Source organism: Radiomyces spectabilis (genome assembly GCF_025331425.1).
Source record: "Radiomyces spectabilis strain NRRL 2753 chromosome Unknown BYT42scaffold_2, whole genome shotgun sequence".
Lineage (NCBI taxonomy): Eukaryota > Fungi > Mucoromycota > Mucoromycetes > Mucorales > Radiomycetaceae > Radiomyces > Radiomyces spectabilis.
Genome location: NW_026251927.1, coordinates 2,116,555 through 2,142,708, shown reverse-complemented (window position 1 = coordinate 2,142,708; position 26,154 = coordinate 2,116,555). Strand labels below are relative to the sequence as shown.

General features: G+C 43.6%; 10 protein-coding genes across 10 annotated transcripts; 8 read left to right on the top strand and 2 right to left on the bottom strand.

Moving 5' to 3' along the window:
• Nucleotides 1-2,288: 2,288 nt before the first annotated feature.
• On the bottom strand, nucleotides 2,289-5,467 carry BYT42DRAFT_610779 (high-temperature-induced dauer-formation protein-domain-containing protein; the record flags this gene model as incomplete). Its single annotated transcript, XM_051571426.1, has 12 exons — nucleotides 2,289-2,660; nucleotides 2,750-2,926; nucleotides 2,985-3,121; nucleotides 3,188-3,431; nucleotides 3,488-3,651; nucleotides 3,712-3,802; nucleotides 3,866-3,958; nucleotides 4,030-4,712; nucleotides 4,780-5,065; nucleotides 5,133-5,243; nucleotides 5,312-5,347; nucleotides 5,405-5,467. 12 exons carry the CDS (start codon nucleotides 5,465-5,467, stop codon nucleotides 2,289-2,291), a joined length of 2,457 nt encoding a protein of 818 aa, XP_051427507.1.
• Nucleotides 5,468-6,193: 726 nt separating this feature from the next.
• BYT42DRAFT_199857 (Homeodomain-like protein) lies at nucleotides 6,194-7,153 on the top strand. The gene is made up of 4 exons (XM_051562514.1): nucleotides 6,194-6,264; nucleotides 6,356-6,662; nucleotides 6,733-6,809; nucleotides 6,881-7,153. The coding sequence occupies exons 2-4, from the start codon at nucleotides 6,484-6,486 to the stop codon at nucleotides 7,057-7,059; spliced, it is 435 nt and encodes a 144-aa protein (XP_051427506.1). The 5' UTR covers nucleotides 6,194-6,264; nucleotides 6,356-6,483; the 3' UTR covers nucleotides 7,060-7,153.
• A 219-nt stretch (nucleotides 7,154-7,372) lies between these two features.
• Nucleotides 7,373-8,589, top strand: BYT42DRAFT_602367 (UNC-50). Its single transcript, XM_051571049.1, has 7 exons — nucleotides 7,373-7,529; nucleotides 7,592-7,638; nucleotides 7,698-7,723; nucleotides 7,778-7,843; nucleotides 7,903-8,023; nucleotides 8,101-8,348; nucleotides 8,434-8,589. Exons 1-7 carry the CDS (start codon nucleotides 7,395-7,397, stop codon nucleotides 8,559-8,561), a joined length of 771 nt encoding a protein of 256 aa, XP_051427505.1. The 5' UTR covers nucleotides 7,373-7,394; the 3' UTR covers nucleotides 8,562-8,589.
• A 4,960-nt stretch (nucleotides 8,590-13,549) lies between these two features.
• Nucleotides 13,550-14,275, top strand: BYT42DRAFT_557315 (uncharacterized protein). Its single transcript, XM_051566877.1, has 3 exons — nucleotides 13,550-13,704; nucleotides 13,766-13,953; nucleotides 14,077-14,275. The coding sequence occupies exons 1-3, from the start codon at nucleotides 13,626-13,628 to the stop codon at nucleotides 14,101-14,103; spliced, it is 294 nt and encodes a 97-aa protein (XP_051427504.1). The 5' UTR covers nucleotides 13,550-13,625; the 3' UTR covers nucleotides 14,104-14,275.
• A 1,035-nt stretch (nucleotides 14,276-15,310) lies between these two features.
• On the top strand, nucleotides 15,311-17,097 carry BYT42DRAFT_610776 (uncharacterized protein; the record flags this gene model as incomplete). The annotated part of the gene is made up of 4 exons (XM_051571425.1): nucleotides 15,311-16,639; nucleotides 16,708-16,740; nucleotides 16,793-16,870; nucleotides 16,933-17,097. 4 exons carry the CDS (start codon nucleotides 15,311-15,313, stop codon nucleotides 17,095-17,097), a joined length of 1,605 nt encoding a protein of 534 aa, XP_051427503.1.
• A 259-nt stretch (nucleotides 17,098-17,356) lies between these two features.
• On the top strand, nucleotides 17,357-18,056 carry BYT42DRAFT_199678 (uncharacterized protein). The gene has a single exon (XM_051562512.1). It carries the CDS (start codon nucleotides 17,499-17,501, stop codon nucleotides 17,958-17,960), a length of 462 nt encoding a protein of 153 aa, XP_051427502.1. The 5' UTR covers nucleotides 17,357-17,498; the 3' UTR covers nucleotides 17,961-18,056.
• BYT42DRAFT_199724 (uncharacterized protein) lies at nucleotides 17,742-19,463 on the top strand. The gene is made up of 4 exons (XM_051562513.1): nucleotides 17,742-18,097; nucleotides 18,158-18,642; nucleotides 18,699-19,404; nucleotides 19,460-19,463. Exons 1-3 carry the CDS (start codon nucleotides 17,998-18,000, stop codon nucleotides 19,308-19,310), a joined length of 1,197 nt encoding a protein of 398 aa, XP_051427501.1. The 5' UTR covers nucleotides 17,742-17,997; the 3' UTR covers nucleotides 19,311-19,404; nucleotides 19,460-19,463.
• Nucleotides 19,464-20,808: 1,345 nt separating this feature from the next.
• BYT42DRAFT_557303 (chromatin modification-related protein EAF7-domain-containing protein) lies at nucleotides 20,809-22,048 on the top strand. Its single transcript, XM_051566876.1, has 4 exons — nucleotides 20,809-21,067; nucleotides 21,135-21,265; nucleotides 21,333-21,600; nucleotides 21,659-22,048. Exons 1-4 carry the CDS (start codon nucleotides 20,908-20,910, stop codon nucleotides 21,793-21,795), a joined length of 696 nt encoding a protein of 231 aa, XP_051427500.1. The 5' UTR covers nucleotides 20,809-20,907; the 3' UTR covers nucleotides 21,796-22,048.
• Nucleotides 22,049-22,391: 343 nt separating this feature from the next.
• BYT42DRAFT_557299 (uncharacterized protein) lies at nucleotides 22,392-24,031 on the top strand. The gene is made up of 7 exons (XM_051566875.1): nucleotides 22,392-22,571; nucleotides 22,637-22,697; nucleotides 22,757-22,839; nucleotides 22,921-23,118; nucleotides 23,177-23,198; nucleotides 23,269-23,411; nucleotides 23,473-24,031. Exons 1-7 carry the CDS (start codon nucleotides 22,548-22,550, stop codon nucleotides 23,944-23,946), a joined length of 1,005 nt encoding a protein of 334 aa, XP_051427499.1. The 5' UTR covers nucleotides 22,392-22,547; the 3' UTR covers nucleotides 23,947-24,031.
• Nucleotides 24,032-25,208: 1,177 nt separating this feature from the next.
• Nucleotides 25,209-26,139, bottom strand: BYT42DRAFT_199590 (COPI associated protein-domain-containing protein). Its single transcript, XM_051562511.1, has 3 exons — nucleotides 25,939-26,139; nucleotides 25,761-25,868; nucleotides 25,209-25,676 (listed from the first exon to the last, which is right to left on the bottom strand). Exons 1-3 carry the CDS (start codon nucleotides 26,088-26,090, stop codon nucleotides 25,280-25,282), a joined length of 657 nt encoding a protein of 218 aa, XP_051427498.1. The 5' UTR covers nucleotides 26,091-26,139; the 3' UTR covers nucleotides 25,209-25,279.
• Nucleotides 26,140-26,154: the final 15 nt, after the last annotated feature.

Genomic DNA, 26,154 nt, shown 5'->3' with positions numbered 1-26,154 from the left:
AGTTTATTAAAACGAAATGAACATAAGGACTTTGTAGCGAAGAGCATTAGAGCCTTTGACCGACAACTATGACCGACCTTGGCTGATCAGGACCTGGCCTGAGATTGGATCAGACAACCAGTCCTACTCTTGAACTTATTCAGCACTGCCTGGTTTTTTAGGAGTGAATGTCTATCCAGTACTTTGATTTGATTGCCATGTTCTATCGGTCTTGGATTCACTTGTAGCCACTACTACCACACTTACGCTGGTTAATATCAATGACTCCTTTATATATTTTTTCAACTTACCGGATCGTTGTCTTCAAATACTTTGGATTGTTTGTTGAGCCTGCATAGTCAATGGCACAGAGTCTGACTTTCTTTGTGCATCAGGATTTGAAATCAAACATGTCTGCAGCATAGTCATTTAACAATTAGCATCAAACTGATGGACCAATTGATCGATCATTTACCTTGAGAGCTGCCGTCACCCAATCGGTATATCACTTTATCATTAATGGTCACGTTCAAGAAGACGAGAAGAGGAAGCTGAACAAGGCGAGACATAAACTTTGCTTACGAAGCAACGGTTTCTAAGACGCGTGATCATCAGCATGAGAAGGCGCGCTCGTGCTTCATCCGATTCTTGGGTGGGAATTTTCGGACGTATCCGATGTTGACCCAATCATCACTATTGGCCTGCATATGTCTTCGGAAACCACGAGTGTTTTCCGACAAGTTTTCTAATAGGAAGTTGACGAGAGTTAGTGAAGTTGATCTTTCAACACAACGAGTGATTATACGTTACCGCGGGCAAACTTTTTGAGCATCCAAAGGCCAGTCTGTCGGCCATCGTCATATCAGACCAAGACAAAAAGGAACTCTCTTTGAAAGAGACCATTACTCAGGAAACATATAAATATCCATCAGAACAGCATGCTTGTCCCAATGTTAACATATTTTATCAATACAATGGAGTGACAACAAAAAGGTATTGTGCTTTAACCGATAACAAAAAAAAAAGGGGGGGGGGAGGGAAAGAGTGGAAAAACCTGTGCTCCTCAAATTTTCTTTTTTATGAGAAGCGTATTGATCATGTGCCGCGGTGTTACTTCTCACGCCGCCATCAACCACCTCCGAGCTTCACTTTCCGTTGTGGTGGAGGACGATCAATCAGTGAATTTTGTGCACTCTGTACTGGCTCTCCCTCTCCTGCCTACTAAGCTTTTCAGCATGTCGATGAGTTAGAATATCCTTCTTAATATACCCGGTGAATGCTGGTTTTCTTAGACCTATTACTGACGTACCCTCGGGCATCAAAGGCTCGCATACACTAGTCTAAAACCATCGTCGTCCCCTTGTCCAGCGCTGTTCACCCGGCAACATTCCCCTTGAGTGCCACAGGGCATTATCTTTTGTCGGACTGCGGTGCGGTACGGTACGTGGGATACCCTTAGTATTTCAAACAATCACAGCTCCTGTCTTTTCTGAACACTGTCAAAGAACAAATCCAGATCTTGAAACTTCGCCACCTGTCCACCCCGTAGGGCAGCCATGGCCACCAAATTCTCTCACCTACTGAACCGTCTTTCTTCACGTTGGACTTGATCCACAGCCGTTGCTGAAGGAGATCAAAGTGATTGTTTGATCCGTTGTCCTTTTCCTTCTACCCTGCACCCGCTTGGTCCTCCTTATACCTTCAAGGAAGTATGGTAGCAGTGGCCTGGTTGATATCCTGGTCCAAAGCCTGGCACTTCATCTTGTGTACTTGCAACGACTTCTTCGCCCCTGCTAACCCTCGGATTTGTTACGTGCAGCTGCACACCGGCCATGTTTCGATGCTCACAAAACGTATCAACCACAATTTACCTATGCCTCACATTTGCGGCACCTAAGCACGTTTCTATTCTAGTTTCCACAGTCACAATCTCAGTCTTCCTGGCCGAGTCGGTGGTATTTGGTGCCATCTCTCGCCTCCACCCTGCTATGACCTTCAGAATGACGATACTCATTCAGTGTCCCACGTTCCTGGACGAACTACACTTGAAACGTCTGCTAGTTACCGACCCATGGCCTCCTTCCGGTCCCCTGGAAAAAGATGTGAAAACGGTTGATTGACGGTCAAGTGCGAATCTTCCAGTCTCCATGTCTGTCGTCACACCTGCAGGGAGGCATTGCATTTTATATTGGACTTCCGTTATGCTCAGGGTTGATAATGTACTCTATGGCCGGAAGTTGAGCAGTGACTAAAAAGAAACGTATTTTCCATTGGATAGGATATATTATATAGTCTGTATTTATTGACTTCTACTTGGCTTCTTGTTGCTGTTGAGTTTCTGATTCAGTACTGGATTGTGGAGGTTCAGATTGCTGAATATAAAACAATCGAATATGCGTTCCATTCCACAGACCGCAATCTTTCAAAGATGAAAGATAGGCATGACCCCATAAAACACTTCTCAGCCAAACAACCATGGCTTCCGCCCAGTAGAATCGTCGAACATGGAGCGGTTGAGGAGGAGGCAACACGCCGACGAGGGTCATGGTACGCAGAAACGCCAACACCTCTTGATCGGTAGTGAGAGATTCAATAGAACACTTGGCTTCCACTTGTGGTAAGACATGCTCCAATAGCAAGAGAACAGGCTGTAGTGGGAGTTGCGCATACCATTGCATTACCTATAACATGAACATACAACCGCCGTTAATATGACCGTAAATATCATGATCGTATTATATATCCATATTCCCCCACAGGTCGAACTTACCCATTCCTTGGACGGAAGGTTGCGGTGAATAATCGCAGAATCTTGTGGTTGAGAGGTCGAAGTCGATGTGACATCTGTCGTTTCTGATTCTTTCAGCGACACGGAAGAGGCCAATTCTACATTATCTGGGGAGTTCGATTGTTCATCGGATGACCGTATCTCCGTCGTTTTCTCTTTCTAATGCGCATTTCTGAGTATACTTCAGCTTGTAATTTCAGAAACTAAATGTGATTACCTCCATTGTCGGCAATGATTCGCTATTGCGTTTCCGTGATCGCTTCAGTTGGTTAACAGCTTCATCATAGGAAAAGTCTCGCAGTTTCTCAAATTTGACGTGGTTACGGACAAGAGCATAAATCAAATTAGGATTATCTATGTCATGAAATGGATAAGTACATGAGCAAGTCCCCAAACCATAGGATAACAAAAATGCCTTACCGGAGAATTGGTACTGAATGAGGTTATTGAAAGCTTCCAGCAAAAATCCAAGAATGTCATGATTGTATTCACCAGCAAATAAATAGCCAGGTGTCGAGACAGAGTTGAATAAGGATACCAATTTTCCAGAAGCAGAAATAGACAAGTTTTTCAGGTAGGGGGAGGCGTTGGTAATAGTCAATACGAGCGATGGATACAACGAGGCAAGTGTCCCGCGCGAGTTTGCAATGAGATTGAAAATAGACTAGGAACACAATCAGACCCCGTCACACGTACAGCGCAAATATATACACTACTTACAATGACAAGAAAGTCACCGTATGTACCGTAAAAGGCGGGAATGCGTACGACTGGGGGTAACGAAGCTTGTGTTGTGAACTGTTGGTTGAGAAGGATACATACGGTTCGTTCAGAAGAAAGACATTGCAGAATGTAAGTACACATCCGCACAACGTCAATATGCGCTACCAAATGCATAAGATGACTTTCACACAGCACAATGAATGGCACTTTCTTGTGGTTACCTGCTTGCAATTTGTTCTCCATCGCATAGAAAATAAGCACAACAATGAAGTCCATAATTTGCTTGTTCTTCGTCAGATGAGCAGTAAAGCGCTATGAAAATATTTGATCGAGTTTTAGCATCTGCATCGATTTGAATCTGTGAGGCCTTATTACCGGATTGATATCGCACAGGCGCCAGAAAAGCATCACCATTTCAACGTGGCACGACACTCGCTTCGTCGATCCAGGAAGGTAAGTATTACTTGCCTAAAGAGAATCAATACCGAACCATGTCAGCTAAATTTGGGTAAATACAAAACCGAACTTTGTATATATACCTGTAATGGGTTCACAAGCACACGATACATGCCGGTGGCGAGAAAGTTAAAGTCTTGTGAACGGTGCAGCTTTGACAGATGATGACGGAAAGCATTATCATGTACGGAGGTATCCATTTCGGATGTGACAGAGCCGTTGCTGATACTGTTTCGACCTACAGATTCTTGCTCTGTAGGTGAGCCTTTGTTGGAAGCGGTGTCATCCGTAGGAACAACTGGGGTGGATTTTTCACCAAAGAACGCAGGTGAATCTCTGGGGGACTGTCCATCGAGGAGAATCAGTAACAGACGCAAACATTTGTCGGCCAATTGTTCACGGGGGTCCGCCACCAAAAGATAATTGTAAGGCACACCCCAGCCCACAGGATCATATTGACAAGCGGTATTCATCAAACTGCAGAGCAAGACGAGTACTGTTTTCCGATCCATGTTTTTGATGACATACGATAGCCATGGGTTGTCGAATGACATTTGCTCGTCGGGCAACACGTAGATGGATTTGGACAAGAGAACAATCAGCAATCGCAGGACTTCAATACGGTGCAATAAATGTTGCTGCTCATTGCCCACAGACACTGAAGAACCCACACCGGGTTCCCAAATCACATATGCTGTTCGCGATTCCTTCGTGGTCAGGGATGCCGGAAGTGTAAAACCCGATAAAAATAGACAGCGGACCGTCACTATAGTAAATGACAAAAAATAAGTAAATGTCGGCATCGGGTCATTTTTGGCAGTTGAGGTAAGTACGTGATAGCAGCCGTTGTCCACGAGTCACTGACTGTTCGACTGACTTGGAAGCTGAGGAATTCTCCACATCAGCATCCCCTTCTTTTTCGATTTGTGGATCGCTCTTTTGACCTGCGGCAACCGGGGTCCAAAAGAAGCTCGTCTCCCATTCCTGGCTATCCGTGTCCTCAAAAATAAACGGCATAATACGCGCCATGACTCGACAGCAGTTCAATAAGTGTTGGGAAGGAAATTTTTCAGGAGTTGCGTTGATTGCATTAACGTGAGCTTCCATCTTATCTAACAGCTGCCAAGACACAACATATTAACAATAAAATCAAGGTTACTTTATCGTTTCGAGGTTTCTCATTTACTTTATCCAGCAGAGTTTCGAGGTTCTCTCTTGCAGAATCGCGTAAACGACGAATGTCACTCGCCCCGAAAGAGGAGAAAACATGGTCCATCGATTCGGGCACTTCCCAAAACTAAACATGACAGAAAAACATTGAGGAGGGAAACGAAATAGAAAGGCGCAATAGACATGCTTACTTACCTGAGACCAAAATGCCTCATCGGATGCTGCAATGTTCTGTAGACAGTTGTGAGAAATTATATCACAATGAAACTAGGTTACAGCTGTACTTACACGTTCTTCAAACAGTCGCAAGACAGTTTGACGAAAAGCTAATTTACTCTCTGCAGCACCCATTGAAGAATGACTTTTCAAGCACTCGAGAATCTGTTTCAATGCATTGACACCATTTTTCCAGGCCAAAATTAATCGAACCGTCACAAAGCAGCGCGTCCTCCAATAAGAATTAAATGCCAAGACGAATCCTCTCTTTCACAACAAACAGTGAAATATGCCATCAAAAGCACATACTTACCCATGGGCTTGCGCGTGTATGCGTAGGCCTAATGACTAATATATAAGTCGTTCCAATGATGGGTGTTCCTCCCGCCACCCCCTTCCGCCTTTTTTGAGCAAAGTCACAGTTCAAGGCACTGTGTCAGATAAGAGAGGGTCTGGATTGCCAACCATTGCCTATTTCAGTGAGTATTCTAATTGCCATCATAAAATGACATATGTGATAAAGCGCATGGCTTGGAATGGTTTCACTTTCCCTGTCCATTTTCCATCTATTGATGTTCCGAGGAGCATATTTTCATGCATTCTGCGACCGCATGCCTTTTTGCAGCTAGAGCTTTTATCTATTGATCATATACATCTTTGACTGTTTATTCTTATGCTACATAATGATCTAACCCAAAATCATGCGCACTACACATCAAGGTAGATTTTAATGCTGTGGTTTTAATCCCAGCATGAATGGGATATCCAGCATGATATGGAACAATGATTTGTTAAAAACAGTGCACGCATTAATCCGCCTTGCTGTTACAGTACATATTCTATGGCGACCACAAGCGATCAAGCAACGCGAGCGACACTAGTATTTTGCTATCGATGATGATGGCGTGAATGAATCTTTCGGCTATCGCTATGTATGTATTTTAATTGCGAAAATCAGGAACATCATGTGCAGACCTCCATTGCATTTTATTGAATTGATATCTGAAACCGTCCATTTATCAGGGAAATCGATTAGGTTATATATATATATAAGCCAAGTGCTCCGACTTTGTTCTTTCTTTAATGATAAATTAGTTGACTGAAAGACAGGAAACTAAAAAAAAAAAAAAAAAGAAGGCCACCAAAGAAACATGGACTATTCGTTACCAATGATCTCGTTGAGTACCAAAGCGAAGCGACGCAGACGCACTTCGCAAGAGGAAACGTGCATCCTGGAAGATTATTTCAGCAGGAACCCCAATCCGAATCAACGAGAGAAGGAAGAGATCGCAAAAAAGGTCAACATGGAACCAAAAAATGTTCACTTTTGGTATGGCATCTTCAATTTGTCACGAAAGTCGGTTTATTCACTATGGATAATACTAAAAAACCATCCATAGGTTTCAGAATCGTCGAGCAAAGAATAGTAAGCGAAGAAAACTCGCTGAGGAATCCGCTCAGGTGAAGCATGAGCAAGGTAGCCTTCAAAGTGTAATTAGGAATAACCAATATGACTCAAAACTAACCAAGATGACAGCCAATCCCCAGACACGTACGTTGGATACCGTGCCACAGCAGCAGCATGGACCGCAGCAGTCAAAAGAACCATCAAAGCAAAAGCAGCGGGGAGTGGCCAGTCGCGAACGCGCACATCCACTGGCACATCATTTACCGCCTATTTCAAGCATCTTACATCAGCCACAATCCAACGCAGAATCCGGGCCTAGTTGGTGTCAACGTCCATTGGCAGCGATCCCTGGTACCTCGTCCCTACAGGTGCCCCTGATCCCGTTCTTTTTTCATCACAGCACCTTTGGTATCGAGCCTTGTATGCTCCAATGGTCCAAAGGCCGACAGTCCAAATAATGTTTTGATAGCTTTTTATCAACTTTTTGCATATTCACCATCATGGTTGATGATTTTTCTTGGTTGCGGTTATCTATTTGGGGCGACTTTTTTGCTTGATTTCGCACGTGACACAATAAATGGCTGGCTCTGTGGTGAGCCCAAAAAAATTCCACCTTTTTTTTTATTATTTTTACACACACTTTGGCTTTTGGGCATGTCACTGCTACCAACTCATGCTGATGGGCCTTCGCCATTTACTGCTGGGGCGCGCCGACAACAAAGACGCCCATCGCGTTCTCTACCGCTCATCTTGCGACGTCTTTTACGGTTCCCTCAGATGGACTTTGAGGTAAAAAGAAAAACGCTTCCTTATTCGCGAGAGTTCCATCGTTGACCATCGATGATTATCAGTTCGCATCCTGGCAAATGGCATATCTCATTATAGCACCTAGACGAGTGTAAGACCCCCATTGAAGCGAGAAAGTTTATAACCTGGCTACTCATATTTGTCGCTTAGATATCGAAATATATATTACCATAAACGTAAGCACGCGTCGATAGGGCAGTAACAGCTGGAAGTGCTAATGTATCGAACAGAAACCAAGAATCAGTGGGCTCGTGACGATCCCGCTTTTCTCGTCTTATTAGCATGTTTACTATGCAGTAAGTGAACGAAAAGGAACAAGGAACCTGAGCTTCTGTGACTGATTGCCGTTGTGTAGTCTCTGCGCTAGCGTGGGGTCTTGCTTATGGATTGGGTATAATGGGCATCGTAAGAGCCATGCTGTTCATGGTCATTGTCGACTTTTTATGCATTGGGTCATTGGTGGCTACGTTTTCCTGGTATGTTGAATCAGTCAATTTGCTATTTTGGGAAGATCGACGCGATGTATTTTTTTTTAATATCCACTGTGATTTAGGTTTGTTACGAACCGTTTCCTTACACACAACCAAATGGCCCATGCCGTAGAACAGAAAGTAGAATGGGCTTATGCATTTGATGTGCATTGCAACTCTTTCTTCCCGGTCTTTCTCATTCTTTACGTTGTTCAATTCTTTTTCATTTCACTGCTAAAACGGTCCAATTGGATTTCATTGTTTGTTGGTAACACCATGTATTTTGTATCGGCGGTGTGGTATATCTATGGTACTTTCTTGGGTTATAACGGTAAGTTTGTTGATACTTGATCAAAGTGGTCATATTAGTAGGGCTGATTCCGCTTATTGTTTTTTTTTTTTTTTTTAATCTTTAGCTCTTCCATTTCTTATTCATACCGAACTATTCCTCTATCCGATCATCATCTGTATCATATTGTACGCAGTCTCGCTTTTTGGGTTTAATGTTAGTCAGCATGTTCTTGCTTTGTATTTTGGTAATTAAAACAAGAGAAAATACTACCAATTGGCGCAGGTGATCTGGGTGTATGTCATCAGTTGCAATCACTGTCTTGACATGGTTGAGACATGCTTCGATGTGTTCGCCGTCTCGCAACGCTCGTAACGATCTTTTTGTAGCGTCTTTTACGTCTATCAGGTTCGCAATTGGGATCTGGTAATGATGGGAATCTATACATGGTACAGTACTGGATGATGCGCAGCGTATTCATGTGGCGACATCGAAAGGATACTTCCCGCTATGTATATTATTTGATCTATGAAAAAAGTAACACAAGTGGGAGGGTGAAAGGGGGAATTAAGTGGAAACATTATTGGGCACACGTACAAATGTTGAATTATGCTTGATTAAACCGTTTAATGCAGCGAAGTATGGCTGTTTTCGATTTTGAGTTCAGAAAAAGATTTGACGTTTTAAGAGTTACGCCATGTCGGTCGCGATCAGGCAAGCGCGCCAATTGGAAATATACGATTCTCTTGAAGTCAGATTATACCACATTTTCTCAAATCGATTGAGATCAGACAAGTAAGGAGACCATGTGAGTAATTCAATACATCGATGATAGGTAACAATAACGAAGAATCCATAATCACTTTCGACAATTTTGCAGACTGTTTGGAATAGGAATGTTTATCACGATCGAGCAATCACATACACCCAACTTGCTGGCAAACAACAAGATATAGAAATTTTTCCGATCGAACGCTTGATTCCAAGTTCGGCTTCCATTGTTTGAATATTCAATGCATCTTTGCAGAAGGTTGCCACCCGATAACAGATCTTTGCATAAGCGGAAATGATTGTTGCTATCACTACACAGTTTGTTTAAATATACCGCTTACCGGTAAACTCCAATATGGTCCCCGTAATAGATACTTAACCGTGTATTTTTCTCAGTTTTTTGTCTTAATGCAAAAGACTTCTCACTTTTGCTTCAATTCTATCATGCACTTACCACTCACACCATCTTGCTGACTTGTCAAAGTGGTACAAACGAAAGAAGACAGCCCCGAAGCCTAAATTAGGCTTCAATTTTTGGAAAGATTTTTACTTGTTCATCGCTTCTGTTGCGTGCTGCTAAGCCGCCAATTAATACGTTCCTTGCCATTGCCCAAAATTGCGCTCTTCTTATCCCCGGTAATTTTATATCATGTGAAGCAGGGACCTCTCACAGTGCGCGAACATCTCGCGCTGAGAGAGGCATTTCTCCTTTGCTCACCAGTCAAGGTAAAACGATCATAGTGACGCAAAAATATAGTAGTTTTACGCTATTTACCTCGTCGAAAACAGGCAGTGAACCTGAACCGGTGACAAACGAGGAATTCGCAATGGAATACGAAGTGGACGTTGTCGTTATCACCAGTAACGTACCTTTGCTCCGATGAAGCTGTTTCGGAGAGCTTGTTGTGGACGACGCAGGAGAGATCGTCGATTCCGAAAATCTGCCTATCGATGTCGACGGTTTCCACGAATCTGATGCCGACGATGACTATCTCCGGAATGAAGTCGTTTTGCAAGTGGATGAAGAAGCAGTAGAATCCGCAGTGAATCCCGTGTACTTGCTCATCGCAGTATTTCTGGTGTTCTTTCAGCTGCGGTACACTTCTGAGTCGGCTATGGAACTGCTCATCCTTTTCCTGAACGCCTTGCTCGATTACTGTGGCGCTCCTTTTTGGCTTCCTGCAAAGGTGTCCACCCTTCGCAACCACATCCGCTCGTCAGTGGAAGGTCAAGGAGTAATCAAGTTTGTCGTTTGCCCGTCTTGCCACCATACTACTCGCATGAGTCAGTATCGGGACGAATTTGCTGATCCTGTCAATGATCTTTTGTGCAAATATCGTGACTTTCCGCAACGTCCTCCTTGCAATAACCGATTATTCAAACCCACGTCCGGAAACAATGCTGCTCCCATCAAAGAGTATGCTTACAACTCAGTCAAAACGACCCTGGCGATGATGTTTGCGCGCGACGGCTTTCAACAAGCAATCAACGGGTGGAGGATCCGCAGAGGGGATACCGACGTGCTCTACGACGTGTATGACGGCCGCATGTGGCATGAAGTGAGAGACGTCGAGAATAACACCTTCGTGGATGATGAACGATCCGTCCTGCTGACGTTAAACGTAGATTGGTTCCAAGAATTCGACACAGGTAAGCCTACAAGTTGGTGGACTAGATTTGGTTTATGTTCATAAACTTACAGGATTTGACACAGGTCGCATGCATTCTGTTGGTGCCATCTACCTTGCAGTGAACAACCTCCCCCGGTCCCAACGATTCAAGCTAGAGAACGTGATCCTCGTCGGTGTGATCCCTGGGCCGCATGAGCCAAAGACGCATCAGATAAATCATTATCTGCGCCCACTCGTCGATGAATTGGAAGACCTGTATGTAGGTATTAGCATCAATCATGAGCGCATTCGTGCGGCGTTCCTCATGGTTGCATGTGACATACCTGCAGCGCGAAAAGTTTCAGGCTTCACAGGTATGAGATCATTCAACATTCTTCCTAATGAAAAAAAAAAAAATCTGAAGTTTAATATATAGGTATCGGGTCATTTCGGGCTTGCTACAAATGCAAACGCTCATTCCCAGGTGTACCCGGTAACCACCTTCAACGCGATTTCTCGGGTTTCCTTGACGTTGATAGTTGGGAGAGAGGCAGCGCTGCAGAAAACAGGCAAGAGGCAAAACAGTGGAAGGCAGCCACCACCTTGCAGCAGCGTGCTTCTCAAGAGAAGCTGAACGGTGTCCGGTTTTCAGAATTGCATCGTCTGAAGTATTTGGATCTTGTCCGTTGTACAGTAGTTGATCCAATGCACAATCTGTATTCGGGCACCGCAAAGCGGTGTATGGGGCTTTGGAAGACGTCGCTGCAACCCCATACTGGCCAACTCATGCTGAACGACCGGGATTTCCAGGCGATGGCAGATCAGTTGGGCAGAATGCTTCTCCCTTCCGGCTACGATCTGCCAAGTGGCAAAGTCAACTCTGGGTGTGCCAACCTGACGTCTGACCAATGGCGCACATGGGTGCTAGTTTCTCCTTTTCTCTTGAAAAAGAAGCTGATCGGAGCCGACTTCACGATCTGGATGAAGTTTGTGAACGCGAACAGACTCCTTTCAAGACCAGCCATCGAACGTAGCAAGCTAGATGAAGCGCACGAACTGCTGCGTGATTTCTGCCATTCTTACCAGCAGCGTTACGGTACCGAAGAAATCACTCCCAACATGCATTTGCATATGCATTTGCGGGAAAGCATCTTGGACTTTGGCCCGGTCTACGCATTTTGGTTGTTTAGTTTTGAGAGACTGAACGGGTGTCTGAAAAGCTTTGCAACAAATAGCAAAAGTGGCTTTGAGGTCACCATAATGCGCAAATACCAAGAGCAATATTATGGTAATTCTCCCCTATCTGCATTCGGTATTTTGAAATTACTAAGAAATTATAATTAGGTGATCAATTGCTGCATTCGGTTCGCCATGCCCTGGAGATCCACCCAATGTTTGGTAGAGCATTGCACGCCGTTCTTCCAAACATTGGTGCGGCAGCCGCAAGTACCGCTACGAACGATGTCGCTGATGCGTACGAGTTCATCCAGTTGGCCCACCCTGAAAATGCTAATAGTGTTGTGGGGTATGAAGCTTTGCCTCAGTCAGTCATACTCTTCGGCATCGGCCAGTATGTCAAAATGGATCCCATGCATTATAGGTGTCTATACAGCCACTACGAGCGCCTGCAGCTACCATTGCACCCGGTGAACGACACATTGAACATTCATTTGAGGATGGTGATGGACCGCATCCAGAAGTATGCACAATGCCAGATCTTCGGTCAGGAGTTTAGAAGCCGTGAAGCAGGAAGAACGGATCGGGGCCGCCACATCCAGGCGGATTTTAGTTCCACCAATGGTGGATGCTATCTGCGACCTGCAGAGGTGCAATATTATTTCCAGCATGTCCAGCGATTACCAACGCATGATAGCACCGAAGACATCGAATTCAAACACACGTTTGCTTTCGTGCGTTGGTATCAACAATATACTCCCACCTCGTACGACGGCCTAGGACTCTCTGTTTGGAGACGCGATTTTGACGAGATGGATAATACGTGCATCCTTCTGTGCATCGTATTTATCAACCTGCTGCAATCATCAGCTGGCTCGATGACAACATCGTTGTCATTATTCCTTTGCTGCGAAAGATCTTTTCAGTCTTTAACAACAAATAAAATCCTTTTTTATCACCTATCCAGCATAGCTTATGATATTTTATTGTGGAAAATATCAATATACTTATGGCATCAAATTGGTAAAGTTGTTATAACCGCTCCCATGATTTCATCAATACACATGTGGGTAGGTGATGTTCCTGGGGAAGGCCGCAAAATTTTACTACCCAAAATAGTAGGTTTTGCAAAATTCCGAAATAGCAGTATTTTCTGTTCATATACCGCTTTGCATAGGTCCCCCAATCAACAGACAATGACAATAATTGCTCTTTGTTTTATCTATCTTCCATGCTACTATCATATTACCTTTCCCGTTCCCATGTTATCTTATCAATTGTCGTGCTTTTTGATAATGACCCGTCGTCTGTAGATAATCTAGATATGGATCTCATTGGCGTGCAGCACAGCCAGTATCTATGCCACGCAATCATTTGTTTCCTGGTGCACCATCATGATAGAGAAAAAAAAAGGATTGCGTTGAGCTCTATTACACAAATACGAAAAAGAAAAAAAAAGATTGCTTCCAAATGTTGTTTTGGTAACAACTATCCGCGAATAAGCTTATTAATACTTGCAAACTAGGCATGTGGTTATTTTGGTTCCTCAACGTTTTTTTGTCATAAGCACGCTGGTGGTGAAAATCTCACGTCTCCAAATGGCAAAAACATCGTTGAGATGGGCAAACGTCAAACCCAGTCACATGAAATTTATTTGGTCATGGCCAGCCCGTCATATTTTTTTTGATTCCCCGCCTTTTGATTTTCATAAAGTCTTTCGACCGGACCCGTCTCGTTTTGGTTTTATTCTTAAAGACATAAAATGCAGCCTTCGTCGATTTTGCGTGCAGGACACAAACCCTTGATCCGCTTCATTGGTCCCAGAAAAGCTTTGTGGAAAGGTAAAGCAAATAAACCTATCGAAAGACCGATCAGATCGACTGACGTGATCTTTGGTTGTAGATGCACCTCATCATTCCGGTCCTCACATCTTGACGCCTGCTAATCTCGAAAAACACGTCCCCAAACCCTCAGCGGCTGCACCTTCATCCAGCGCCTCGTCTTCTTCTTCATCGGCTATTGAATTCGGTCAGCTTCCTTCCAGATATCGTCGCGCCGTTCTCAGCGAAGCAGAAATGGAAGCAATTGAGGTGCGTTATTTTTTTTTTCTTTTCTGCAATCACTGGGCTTTAGAGTTTGGATATGTTGGATTAGTTGAGATAAATTTCATCGATGTAAAGAGAACGGAAAAACTGATTAATTGTTTATTACAGAGCGGAGGTGCCACATCTATCATCTAGAGATATCTCGAGCTACTTTAAGAACATATAGCATGCTGGTCATCCCACCAATCTCCACTTGAAAAAAAAAACCCCCAAGGATCCTACGGCCTTGCCATTTCACAAGTGTAATAATTTCAAGGTTTACTTTGTGTATTTAAATAAAGAGAAAAAAACAACCAAAGTTGCAACGTACTTGTACTTGATAAAGGATGGAGGATACATTTCAATGCCATGAGATAAAGCTGGAGTAATTGGGGCACCGATTCCGGGACCGCCCGATGATATTAGGAGTTTTTTTATGTGCCCACGAAAGAGATCCGGCTTGTCAAAGTTTTCGACAAGAGGATCTTGACGGGGAACTTTTTTAAAGAGAGCCGATTGAAAACCGTATATGACTGACCGGAAACTTTTGACATGTCTTTCCTTGTATTGATATCCTTTCCATTCTACGGTTTGTATTCTGAATGAGTGGGACACAAGCCCTTGTAAGCGCACCAGGACGCGCCTCTTGCGATCGTCTTTCGTTCTTCTTTCAAATCGAAATATTACAGAAATGGTTTCTTATAATATATCAATACACATAACGATTCATCATTGATTATAAGCAGGCATAGACCATACTTTGTTATTCTCCCCCGTCTTTAGTTGTCTGTAAATATATTTTATGTCTTTCCGATTACGATCAATTTATTCTTCATTCTTCAGCAAAACATTACATAGTCGATCGCATCGAATGACATGGCTCCAAATAGCTCTCAGAAATTATCGGGAATCCCGCAAAGCAGCTTCCTGCACGGTCAACATTTTATTATGACGATCAACAAGTCGCGAGACCAACGGTGACCTATGTTCCCATGATGTGTTTAGCCTTTTTCCAAAGATGCTGTCATCAGGTAATCTATGATGATGTGCAAAATGAAGAGAAAGACCGTCATGGGGCATGCACAGATGACGAAATCTCGAAAAAGGGGTCTTCTCACGTGCCGAAATCCATCCCTGTTCTAGGCACCCAAGGATGAACTGATATTGATTGTTTCATAGGCCAATAGTACAGAGTGTTGATATATTCATTGTGTGAGAAACCAACGGTGCAGAATACAGATGGAAGTAACCATAAAAATAGGTAAGGCAAGAACTTTTTTTATTTTTATTTTTTGCTTCCTTCTTTATTTTTCTTTTACTTTTTTTTTATGAAAACGCTTAGCCATACATCAAGAGACAAATAATGTCATGGCGTTCAAGAGCCAGAAGGCAACAGCGGGCTACTTCAGCCATCAACATCCCGCTGCCGCAATTCAAAAAAGATGTAACCTCGGTCACCAGACGTCACAAACCGATGATCGACGAAGCGCTTGCCATAGCAAATCTACAAACAGCTTTCCATTTGAGGTTGCAATCAATTGTACGGACGGCCAAGGTTACTGACGATATGAAAAAACCCGAAAAAGCAGACAAGTCCTTGGCAAAGAAGAAGGCAGAGATAGCCCAAGCAAAACATGTGCCAAGGGGTGTATGGGAGCTGGCGGATAAAGTTGGCATTGACAACGGAAGCGTACGCGAATACGGTACAACAAGCAATTCTGTTAGAGCGACCGTTAGCCAGTGCGAAGCCTGGAAAGCGTATGCTCTTGAGCATTTTGACTCGGTTGCGGCCGCAACGGATCTGAGATTGCTCCAGAAAGCCAAGAAAGAGAACGAATTGCAACTCCGCACCTGCTCATTGAAACTGCAGAAACTTTTTCGATCGGATCTTCCAACCGAAATGGTTGATCATTTCATGGAAACGCTCGATAAAACTGCTATATTATTGACCGACGATATTGGCGAGCTCAGTGCCATTGTTAGGGCAACAATGCTTCGTTATGTCTCATCGACAACGACCACAGGTTATCCGTTGGCATCTCTTATCCCAGCCGCAGCAATCCGTGACAGCAGATTTTTGAACCACGAAAACTGCTTACCAGTCGATCCTCCACAAGAATTTGAGGATGACAACGAAGATTACACAAAGCTTTTTACTCAAGAACACATTCAATATATACATCAACAGTACCTGGGAAGCTCTCAAACCTCATCGGCAGAAAAGCATCCGGTGTGGAAGGAACTGCATGTAGATGGCTTCGGCGACGCCCCCAAGATGCCTAGAGGTCTATCCCACACCACCGGTTCCGCGGTACAGATCTTTGCAAGAAATACCATGAAGATGTGGAGCGGAGCTATTGTGAATAAAGCGGCTGAATATGTCGTACGAATCCTCTTGCGTTTGATTCTTGCTCCGACGAGAGAAGCTGTCCATCAAAGCATGATCAAGAAAATGTCAGAAAAAAAGAAGGAGCAAGCAACCAATCGTGCGTTAAGAAGCAATCGCGATGTGCAACGAAATATTCTTTATTTTGAAAAAAAATACTACCATCAATGTGAAAACCATTTGACACGTTGCCGGGACGAAGAAGAGTATCAAAAGTGGCAGACTCGTCTGTACCAGTCGCAAGTACGCTTGGCTCGGCTTGACGAACAATGGAAGGCGAGAAAAGAAAGAACGCAAGGATCAATGGTAAATTTTTTTCAAGTGATCTCAATCACAAAAATGATTAACTTAATAGTTACATTGTTCTGAAATAGTCTTTAACCGAGTTTCGTGAAGAAATGGATACGGTTAGTAAAGAAACAGGATACCGAGAACAGGCGATGCTGATACGGTTCATAGAGCGATGATACCAACGATCAAGGCCAAAAAAGTCATGATGGCGACGATGCCAATGATAAGCAAAAGGAAGAACAAATGGTAAAACAAGGAAGAATTCTTCAAATTCCGATTCTTTGCATATTAACGCTCATTTTGTAAAGGCCCACGCGGTCGCCATGTTGTCGATCGAAAGTTGTGAGGACGAAGTCGCCGAAGTTTTGGAGTCGATGGAGATGGAAGAAGAAGAAGAGCAAGATGAAGAAGAAGATGAGGAAGAAGAAGCGATGATGACAATGAACGAGCCAAACAACCAGCCTCACATGTAAGCTTCAGTTGATTCACGGCGTTTGATTCGACAATCGCTAACACGGACTTTTTCAAAAAAAAGAAGAAAGAAACATCTTCCAAGCGGATCAACGCTCTAAAAGCCGTGACCAAGCGCATATTATTTTCATCCACAATTGGGAACGATGTGAATGAGGAGACAGTCAAGGACCACTGGCAAGGTGATCAGAAGCTCACTGAGGAGGAAGTGGATGCGGTGGTCCGAATCTCAAAAAGTCTGCGACCATATTTGAAAGCACGAAACAACCGCCAGAAAACGCTCATCGCCGACCAGTTGCATTTTGTGGTGCTCTGCAACTTCATTCTGAGGACTGTCGGATATGCTTCGTTCGTACAGGAAATATCACCGATAGGCCACCCATCCCACATCGACACAGTACAGATGGATGCGGTGGCTCTATATGAAATGTTCGGTTCAACACCTGCTCAAATGATCCTGTATGACGAAGATCGGCAAGCGATCACCACCGTTTCAGATGCCATCAAACACAAGTATGCGATTTTTGGGTCGTTTTTCGATATGTCAAGTGTTGAACGTGTTTGCGACGACCATGGACTTGAATTTTCTCACCGAATGGCCATTACTCCTTTTGGAGTGGCGCGAGTATATGGGTCTGTCAAAGACAGCGTGCGAGTATCAATGTCCGCCTACGAGCAGCGGAAAAAGTCAAAAACTCATTCTGCCGCCTCGGAAGATATACAGAGCACAGTCGCCGATCTTGAAAAAAAAATCGGAAAAGCCGAAACCTATTTAAAAATTTTTGAAATCATCGCATCCCGGTCTTTTGCGACAGCGAAAGGAAGCAGTCAAGACTTTCGAAGAGGCAAAGAAGACTACGGCTGATTATGTCCATTTGAAGGAGTTGAAGAAGACCCTTGCGATGGCGATCAATGCCGAAAATCGCAACAATTTACAGTTGAAAGATGCGAGAATGACTTTATACTCCTTGAAAGCAAGTTTGAAGAAGCAGCAACACAAGGGTAGTTAAACAGCTTCTACCGAATCACATACGTGATAGTTAACAGTGTCCCTTTTATTAGGAAAAGGAAAGGAGAAGGCGAATCCAGAGTCGGACATTCCTCCAACTGTGCCCACATTCCAAGCCTTTGGTTGCGAAGATTCCACGGAAAACATTGACATCAGCCAGCTCAAGAAGGAAGCTCGCGCCAAAAATAGAAAATTGGTTTTCAGCGGCACTGATTACGGTGTTTGTACCATGTCGGCAACAGTACCCTTGACGCTCGACCAATACCACGCCCACGTACAACTCTACAACAGGTTCCAAGTTCTTGGTGATCGCGAGCTCCAACCAATGGATACGGTAGTGGATCCGGCTTTTCAAGTACCAACCCCTCATCGTATCACAGCCAAGCAGCTAGATGTACTCTCTTTGGCGCACAAAAATGCCAGGTTACGAGAAAGACGAAAGGCAAAACATCCCCAGCTTTTGGATGCAGAGCGACAGCTCAAAGAGCGGTCTTTTAAACTGGCAGCCACATCAGCCGAAGTTGAACAATGCCAAAAGGTGTGTATTTGAACCACTCATCTTTCTCTCCTTCGAGATATTCACGATTCTTTTAGATTGCAAGAGAGACGCGAGACATTCTGCGCGGTTTTTACCATTCTCCCCGAGCCCACCGTGACGCGTGGTCCCAAGAATTAGCGACAAAGCGCGCCTACCGACAAGTCGCAGCCAAAGAAAGGGCGGCTATAAGGCATGCTTCAGGTTCACGACGGTCGTTGGTCATCATGATGATCGGAACGCAGGGGACTGGGGTGGGCAGTCGCATTAAAGGCCACGCTAGGCGCGGTGGCAAGAAACTAAGAAAGGAACACAGTCAGCACGCTGTTGTGGGGATGACGAACGAGTTTCGTAGTTCACAAACGTGCATGGGCTGTTTCGGTCTGGTCATCCGACCAAAGAGGAAAGCCGTTGGAGCAAGTTCGAAAATACGCTCAGTTCACGGATCGTCTTTATGTATGAATATCGATTGTCCGTTATATCGAACAGGACGAGCCACACAAAACCGGGACACTCAAGCAGCAACGTGCATCGCTCTTGCTGGTGCAAGCTTCTTGCTCGACGGGATGACATTGCACCCATTTTCAAAAAATTCAGCCATGAATCATATGCTGAAAAAAATCATTACCACCCCGCACACCGGTAACACAGAATCTCGACTACGAATTTGACAGTGATGCTGAATAGGAGAAATTTTAGATGCAGGTGCTGCGGAGGCTTCTTCCAATGGGGGAGACACACGACGTAGTGTTCGCGGGCATTAACGTAAGCATGACAGTTGGCTCATATCCAAAAATTTAAACTCATAAAATGTTTGTAGGTCTGGTAAGATAATGACTTAATTCGTATTACAAAACGGAATACTCATCAAGAGAACGCTGTTTATAACTGCTCGAGGTTATCCTTTTGCTCTTTTGGTTTTCATTGTTTTAAGGTAAGGTTTATTTAAGAATTGGTTTAATTGGTCCTTACTCAAATATATATCGTAGCCACTGACGCAAAAGGATAATCGAAAGCAGCGTAAACAAAATTCTTTAAATCTAGTCTCAAGCAATACCTCATCATGATAGGTTTTTAAACAGGACTGAGCAGGATAAGAAGCCGTTTCAAGGTATTTACGGCCTTTGGAGAGCATGCTTTTATTTTCTGTCGCAATACAATCAATGGATTTGATATAGCTTTGTTCGAACGGTTTGTTCAAGATGTGCATCTACTTTCCCCTGTCCCTGATTATTCAATAAGTCCAAATTCATCATCTGGACAGCGCTTTCATTAAATAGGCGAGCATAGCTTCTTCCGGCAAATCGTCCGACTTAATGTGCTCTGAATCATCCTCGCACCCTGGTCTCCTGGGCGATGGACGGCTCACAGGAATTTCCGGGCGTGGACGCACAGCACGAGCTTTCCCTTTCGCCTTTGCTTGATCCGTGGCCTATATGGCACCAAAATTCGGATTAATGAATCAGTATTTTATGATAGTAAAATTAATACTCCATACCTTGCTTGTATGATACTTCTGGCTTCAAGTTCTCGGCCTTTGACAACGGTACTGCAGTTGGTGCCTTGTGACTTCGTCGTTAACGAGCAAGGCCAGTTGCTGCTTGAGGGAAAAGGAATGGCATCGTCTTTCTGTACACCCCTGGGGCTTTCCAGCGTGGTGCCCTGCAGTTGCAATCTTCGTCTGCGTTATCATAAAGCTTGCACCCACGTGGACTGACACCGAAGGATTGCGGTTGCACTGGAAAGTTCTTCCGCAAGATTTGCCGGGTTGTATGATAGCTCAGCAACGGAGGAAGCTTGCCCTCTGTGAATTGATTGATTCGAGCAATTACCTTCTCGTACAACTCACGAGGACCTCCGTGCTGCACCATCATAGAGTAAATATCCAGGCTCGTTTGGATATTGTCCTTCAGAGGTTGCCCTTAACTCCGGAAATCGTACTTGTTTTGGTGGTCACTCACTTATGTGTGTGGCGAAAGTCCGGCTCTTCGTCGTCAGATGGATCATCAACCACCTCGTTGTGATTGTCATTTGCAACGAAATGTTCAACAGAATCTTTAATATAGATTATTTGGCAGTAGCTGTAATAGATTGAGGTCAGGTAATAAAAAGAGTCTTGAAGGATGTGTTGAAAAAAATAAAAGGAATCTCTGTCCTTGTCTCTGAAGACGCGTATTTTGGCGGTGTTTCTTGTTCAGAGCTCCGAATCATGTGACTCCATATTTCTCCTTTGTTCACTTTTTCTCTTCGTTATTGATCAGCACCATCATGGCCAACATAAAAATTGAAGCAAGCGAACATGCATCACCCTCATTTCCCACACATTTATCTTCGCAGCAATCAGATAATGCCGATGGCTCAATAAAAGAATGGGACGCGTCAATGGAACTCGCACTATTGAACGCTGTAGCACGTTGCAAACCTGTCGGTAACTATACTCTCTGACAGCCTTCGCGATGTGATCACGCCTTGAATGGTTTATTATTACTTTATAGGATTACATAAACACTTTCGCATCCTAAGTGTGCAACGCGAACTAAATCTGCACGGTTCTGGATTCTGCTCTGTGAAGGAGATCTGGGATAGATTAGCCGATTACTATGGCATGGAAGCACTCGATGAACTGGTAATAACGGATTGTCGTTGGCTAATATTGTTTTATGGTACTAAAGAAATGGCATTCATTACTTTAGGAAGAAGAAGACGAAGAAGAAGAAGAGGAAGAGCGGGAAGAAGAAGAAAGGAGAAAGGGCGAATGGGTACATGAGTTTTCGTTACCGTTGGACGAATATGAACAATTAATATCAGAGCACCGGCAAGACGATCAATCATCCGTTCACGACGAATCGCCAGCATCACCGATACATGTACCTACGAAACGAACGAGAACAAGTAAGCGCGATGGATCTCCAGCAGTTTCAGTGGGCGATTCTGCAGCGTCAACCCCTGATCCTGACGAAGGTAATGGATTCCTTGAAACATAACGAGTGGTAATGGTTCTGATTGTTCCCTTGTATAGGCAAACCAAGACGTACATCACGGGGAGCTCGTAAGGCTGACGCGACACCAGAACGACAAACAGGTGGACGGAAAGCAAGCAAAGCATCAGCAAGCTCCGGTACTCGAGGAGGTCGGCGTCAAAGCAAACGAAAATAAAGTCGCATGTATTCTCTGTTTCAGTGAATCTCTATTTACTTTTATATCAGAATATGTTAAAGATGAATCTGAACGAGAGACCTGCTGTAAATATCCCTCTAGATACAATTCATGCCAAAATAGCGACAAATTTAATCAACGGATTCAATGCGACCATGGCGAGAATTGGATTCTGTTAGCATTTATCACGTCTTTTTCAAAAAGACAGGCATGGATCTTTGAGTGGGATATTTGAAGAGAATTGGAAAATGAGGAGTTCCCGTTTGGTCACAATACGTATTCTCGCTTGAATTACGATAAATGCCAAATTACACAATTTCTATGTAACACGGTGTCGGGATTTGGGCAAACGATCAAGCGCCCTTCCGTTAAAGAATTCGTCCAAGTCCTGAAAAGATATGACCAGAATGCAGAGGCGAATATTCGCGGTATGCTGGTTGGAAATTATAATACCTACGAAGATACTGGTAACCAAGAAAAGCTGCTTACATCGCTTTTTGCTCTGGAAACGCTTTCATATGATCGCCAATAGCGGCACCGCATGGCTCAAGTTTTCGTAGCCAGTCACTGGCGTGACCTGCTACTCACAGGGTCCTTTTTTTTTTTTTCCTCCTCATTCAAATCCAATCTTTCTGTGCAAAACTTGAGCAGCTGATATTTGGTATCCACTATAGAGCTACTTCATATTCCGTTGATAAAGGTGGCTGGTATCATACGTTCTTTTATTTATTGAGCGTTCATGAAATCAATAAATGAATCTCGAAAAAGATGCCCAGGTAAGTAAGTTAATAGCCCTGGTGCCAAGGCATTTACTATTTCTCTTCCTTACATTGTTTCTTAGCTGTCTTTGGGTTATTCTGATGAAGCCCATCGAGCCTCCTGGGCAATGCCATTGACGGGAGGTTGGTCTTTGTAATTGCTCATGTCTCACGCGTTACTGAACAGCTTGTCTCTGTAATAGTGTCTAAACTATGCAACTTGTCGCCAGTTGATCCCTCGAACGATGCTAGAGCCGAATATTCAGAGTTAGATGGTCACTATGTCGTACGTATATTCACCTGCAGACCCTTTTTTTAGCTTCCTCACTTTGTTGTTTGCTTATAAAACACTTTGTGATTTGCATAGCCAAGCGGATCATATTCTACGCCAATAGAATCCAGCCGTGTGAAACCAGATCGATCGACGTCGCATAATGCAAAAGTAAATGAACAAGAACGTCAACAGTTTCTGCGAGAACTTGATGAAGCTAGAAAGGAGCTCGACAGACTTCGACAAAGCATGACCGGTTTAACGAAACAGATGAACGGCATGTCGCTAAATATTGTAAGTGCTATCATGAGGTCTTGTTTATAAATTTTGCTCAGTCCATGTGGTTCAACAGCAACAATCCAGAGATCGAGTATGTAAGTTACAACCACGGCTTTGAAGCAGCAATATACAGTCTGCTGATCAAGTAGTATCTGGCATGAGCAGTAGAGATTGAACAGGGTTTAACGACGACGCACGAAGTAAATGTGAACATGCAAGTGTTGCTGGAGAAATCGGTCAAGGAGCAAAAAGCGTCGGATGTGATCGCAACGCAAGTGATTCGCAATTTTTATTCAGATCTGACGCAAGTACGTAGTGACCCTGAAACGGTCATCGTTTTGAGATCGTGTACTAATAAATTGCTCACAGTTGGCTCAAGAAAACCATCGAATCAAAGGCCGCCTCAATTCAATCGAAAACCAGCAACGCAAACAGAAAGGCAGCGCACACGATGTTGTAAGTCGGATGCGTGAATATGCTGAAATGCTCGAAGAAGCGCAAGGCACGATTCGCACACTTCAGGAATCCCAGTCGTTGAAAGTATCCCATCTGGACGATACCTTCTCCTTTGAAAGTGATTTTAGCTCACGACGCACAAGCACAACGTCCTCTTTTGTCACCGAAGAAGAAGATGTCGATACCCATCCACAAAAAGATTGGCAAGCCATTTATCAGAAAAACAGTATAGTGAAACGCACATCATTATCAGGAGCAAATGGAGGATTATTACCGTCTGAAAGACGATCGCCCAATGCTCTGCCACAACAGGGCTTAAAAATGCTGCTCGATTCACAACGTAGACAAAGCCTTGGATTAGACTCACTATCCAGTAGAAAAAAGTAATAAGAAACTTGATATATTTATTGTATAAACACACATTTGTAATCTATATCGTCAGCACGAATAATCATTCTGATGTTGGAAGCACCACCATTATCCTCTATGTATTGGGCCATTGTCTTGAAAAGATGGACGAGAGGATTGGTTTCATGCAGTAATTGCTGAAGTACTTCCAAGGTGTCTCGCGCGAGATGGCTTGCAATTGCATGTCGATTTGATATTTCGTTGTCAGTATCATGGACGTATATTTGTGAAAATGCAGGTCGTTGGCCATTAGCAGGAAGTAGCGATCCCATCAAGTGGTAAACACTTCCATGAATACGGAAGCAGTAAGCGCCCCATCTGTCATTCATTACACTTTCGTCTAAATTTACACCAAGAGAAGTAAAACTGAGAGCACTACAATAATCACATGATCTACACCAAGTTATCAGGACCTATTAAACCTTTTTTTTTATCTTTCAACCATGCCTCGCTACCCACTTCCACGGTAATAGGCCAAACAATCAGCAGCAAGATGCCGTTTGCGCCAGTTGTGGTCAAACAGAGCATCGTCGTTGTCCAAAGAAAATGTGGGTAGAGCTCCTTTTTGAAGAAAGGCTGATGTCGATGTCAATCTGGTGTTCTGTAGCATCATTTAGTTTGGTTTTTCTGTCAATTATACTTTTTATGCCCTTAACCGTCCCTGGAAGCAATTTTATTTTCCGCATCGAAGAAAAAGCTTACCTGGCGGTCCGTATTCATCGTTTTTTTTTTTTTCCGGTACACCATTTGGTTCAAAGGCAAGTCCAATTTTCTTTTCCTTTGCTATGATGTATAATGAATGTATACTAATTCAAAATTTTTTCAATGTCATATAATCCAAGTCATGTCAAGCGATCAATGGCTATTGCAAACTCAAATAACAAAGGTAAAATATCTTGACGAAAATTTGAATCAATCAAAGAGCTTACTAACTCATTTTTTTAAATACCCAACATACCCACACATCTTTCTAGATCTATCATAGCCTGGGCGGGATGGAACTGAGGGGGGAACCAGTGCTGCCCTGCGCGTGTTCAGAAACAAATCACGTTGCAACGTATGCCATAAGGTTGTCATTAATATACCGAAGTTCCGTCAAGAGTTCTCGCCCAGGTTATGCCGTGTATGCGTTAGGCTTTTTGTCTGACGGAAGTCCCTCAATGTAAGAGGGCGGCCTCCGGTGGCAGGCGGCATCCATTGCACAGCGGGTGTACGGCTTGTTAAAGATCAGTAAAATATAATAACAATAAGAATACGCTTGTATGTATATGTTCTGAAGCATGATTATTGATGATACACGATGATGATATCCCTAGTAGCCAGAGGTGATGAGACATCGGGTTTTGTCTCGATCTTTGTGCGGGTGAATTGCCATGGGCTGGAAATGAGTAGGGTTGACTATTGCTGTAGGCGGTGTCAGCAAGCTGGGGTGCGGTTGCGACGTCATTATGTAAGGAGACGCTTGCGGAGAAGGGTGCCAGGTGGATGGATGCGGATAGTTGATGAAGGAGTGGATTGAGGGAGCCTTTGCAAAAAGTAGAGAAGGGACTGCACACAGATCCTTGTGGCATTGCCAATGAGTCCAAAACGAATAGGGTTTCCTGGTATTGGGTAGAAATGAAATAATGATATAGGCTAATCCTAGGGTAAAACTGAAAATTGCGACGATGATATTAAAGACGTGATGACACATCACGGCACAGCCGAGACTGTAATAGAAAAGGTATTAATGTAAAGTCTCGAAGTAATACGAGAACCAAAAAAAAAAAAAAAAAAAAAAAAAGCTTACTTACAGAATCATGAGCAAGCCTTTGCCCCGAAATGTATGCAGAAAACCAAAATAAACTTGCGTGAACGACAGCAACTTGACTTCATTCGCTAATAACAATACGCTCAATGCGCTAACGCGTATGCAGATGTTAAGAGGCATTGATTTTTCCAACGGGCATCCAAAGGATACTATAGACTAACCTGCAATAGACAGACTGCATGATTTCACCAAGAGTGGCACCGTGTGCTTTGACGATCGAAGCGGTGAAAATGAGGATATAGACAATGATGTTGACAACGTTCAGTGTCATAAAGATCGTGTTTTCGATCTTGGCTATTGATGAAACATGCATGCAGTACAATAAGTGATTCCATACATTACTCCTCGAAAATAAAATAAACCTTAACATCCATCAT

Coding starts and splice junctions, on each gene's coding strand:
- BYT42DRAFT_199857 (XM_051562514.1), top strand. CDS start 6,484: ATGGACTATTCGTTACCAATGATCTCGTTGAGTACCAAAGCGAAGCGA. Junction 6,663..6,732: donor CCAAAAAATGTTCACTTTTG/GTATGGCATCTT, acceptor AACCATCCATAG/GTTTCAGAATCGTCGAGCAA. Junction 6,810..6,880: donor TCAGGTGAAGCATGAGCAAG/GTAGCCTTCAAA, acceptor GCCAATCCCCAG/ACACGTACGTTGGATACCGT.
- BYT42DRAFT_602367 (XM_051571049.1), top strand. CDS start 7,395: ATGTCACTGCTACCAACTCATGCTGATGGGCCTTCGCCATTTACTGCT. Junction 7,844..7,902: donor ATTAGCATGTTTACTATGCA/GTAAGTGAACGA, acceptor GCCGTTGTGTAG/TCTCTGCGCTAGCGTGGGGT. Junction 8,024..8,100: donor TTGGTGGCTACGTTTTCCTG/GTATGTTGAATC, acceptor ACTGTGATTTAG/GTTTGTTACGAACCGTTTCC.
- BYT42DRAFT_557315 (XM_051566877.1), top strand. CDS start 13,626: ATGCAGCCTTCGTCGATTTTGCGTGCAGGACACAAACCCTTGATCCGC. Junction 13,705..13,765: donor CAGAAAAGCTTTGTGGAAAG/GTAAAGCAAATA, acceptor CTTTGGTTGTAG/ATGCACCTCATCATTCCGGT. Junction 13,954..14,076: donor CAGAAATGGAAGCAATTGAG/GTGCGTTATTTT, acceptor TGTTTATTACAG/AGCGGAGGTGCCACATCTAT.
- BYT42DRAFT_199678 (XM_051562512.1), top strand. CDS start 17,499: ATGGATGCGGTGGCTCTATATGAAATGTTCGGTTCAACACCTGCTCAA.
- BYT42DRAFT_199724 (XM_051562513.1), top strand. CDS start 17,998: ATGGCGATCAATGCCGAAAATCGCAACAATTTACAGTTGAAAGATGCG. Junction 18,098..18,157: donor GAAGAAGCAGCAACACAAGG/GTAGTTAAACAG, acceptor CCCTTTTATTAG/GAAAAGGAAAGGAGAAGGCG. Junction 18,643..18,698: donor AAGTTGAACAATGCCAAAAG/GTGTGTATTTGA, acceptor CGATTCTTTTAG/ATTGCAAGAGAGACGCGAGA.
- BYT42DRAFT_557303 (XM_051566876.1), top strand. CDS start 20,908: ATGGCCAACATAAAAATTGAAGCAAGCGAACATGCATCACCCTCATTT. Junction 21,266..21,332: donor TGGAAGCACTCGATGAACTG/GTAATAACGGAT, acceptor TCATTACTTTAG/GAAGAAGAAGACGAAGAAGA. Junction 21,601..21,658: donor AACCCCTGATCCTGACGAAG/GTAATGGATTCC, acceptor TCCCTTGTATAG/GCAAACCAAGACGTACATCA.
- BYT42DRAFT_557299 (XM_051566875.1), top strand. CDS start 22,548: ATGAATCTCGAAAAAGATGCCCAG. Junction 22,698..22,756: donor GGCAATGCCATTGACGGGAG/GTTGGTCTTTGT, acceptor TCTCTGTAATAG/TGTCTAAACTATGCAACTTG. Junction 23,199..23,268: donor ACAATCCAGAGATCGAGTAT/GTAAGTTACAAC, acceptor TGGCATGAGCAG/TAGAGATTGAACAGGGTTTA.
- BYT42DRAFT_199590 (XM_051562511.1), bottom strand. CDS start 26,090: ATGCATGTTTCATCAATAGCCAAGATCGAAAACACGATCTTTATGACA. Junction 25,869..25,938: donor ATGCAGTCTGTCTATTGCAG/GTTAGTCTATAG, acceptor CATACGCGTTAG/CGCATTGAGCGTATTGTTAT. Junction 25,677..25,760: donor AAAGGCTTGCTCATGATTCT/GTAAGTAAGCTT, acceptor TTTCTATTACAG/TCTCGGCTGTGCCGTGATGT.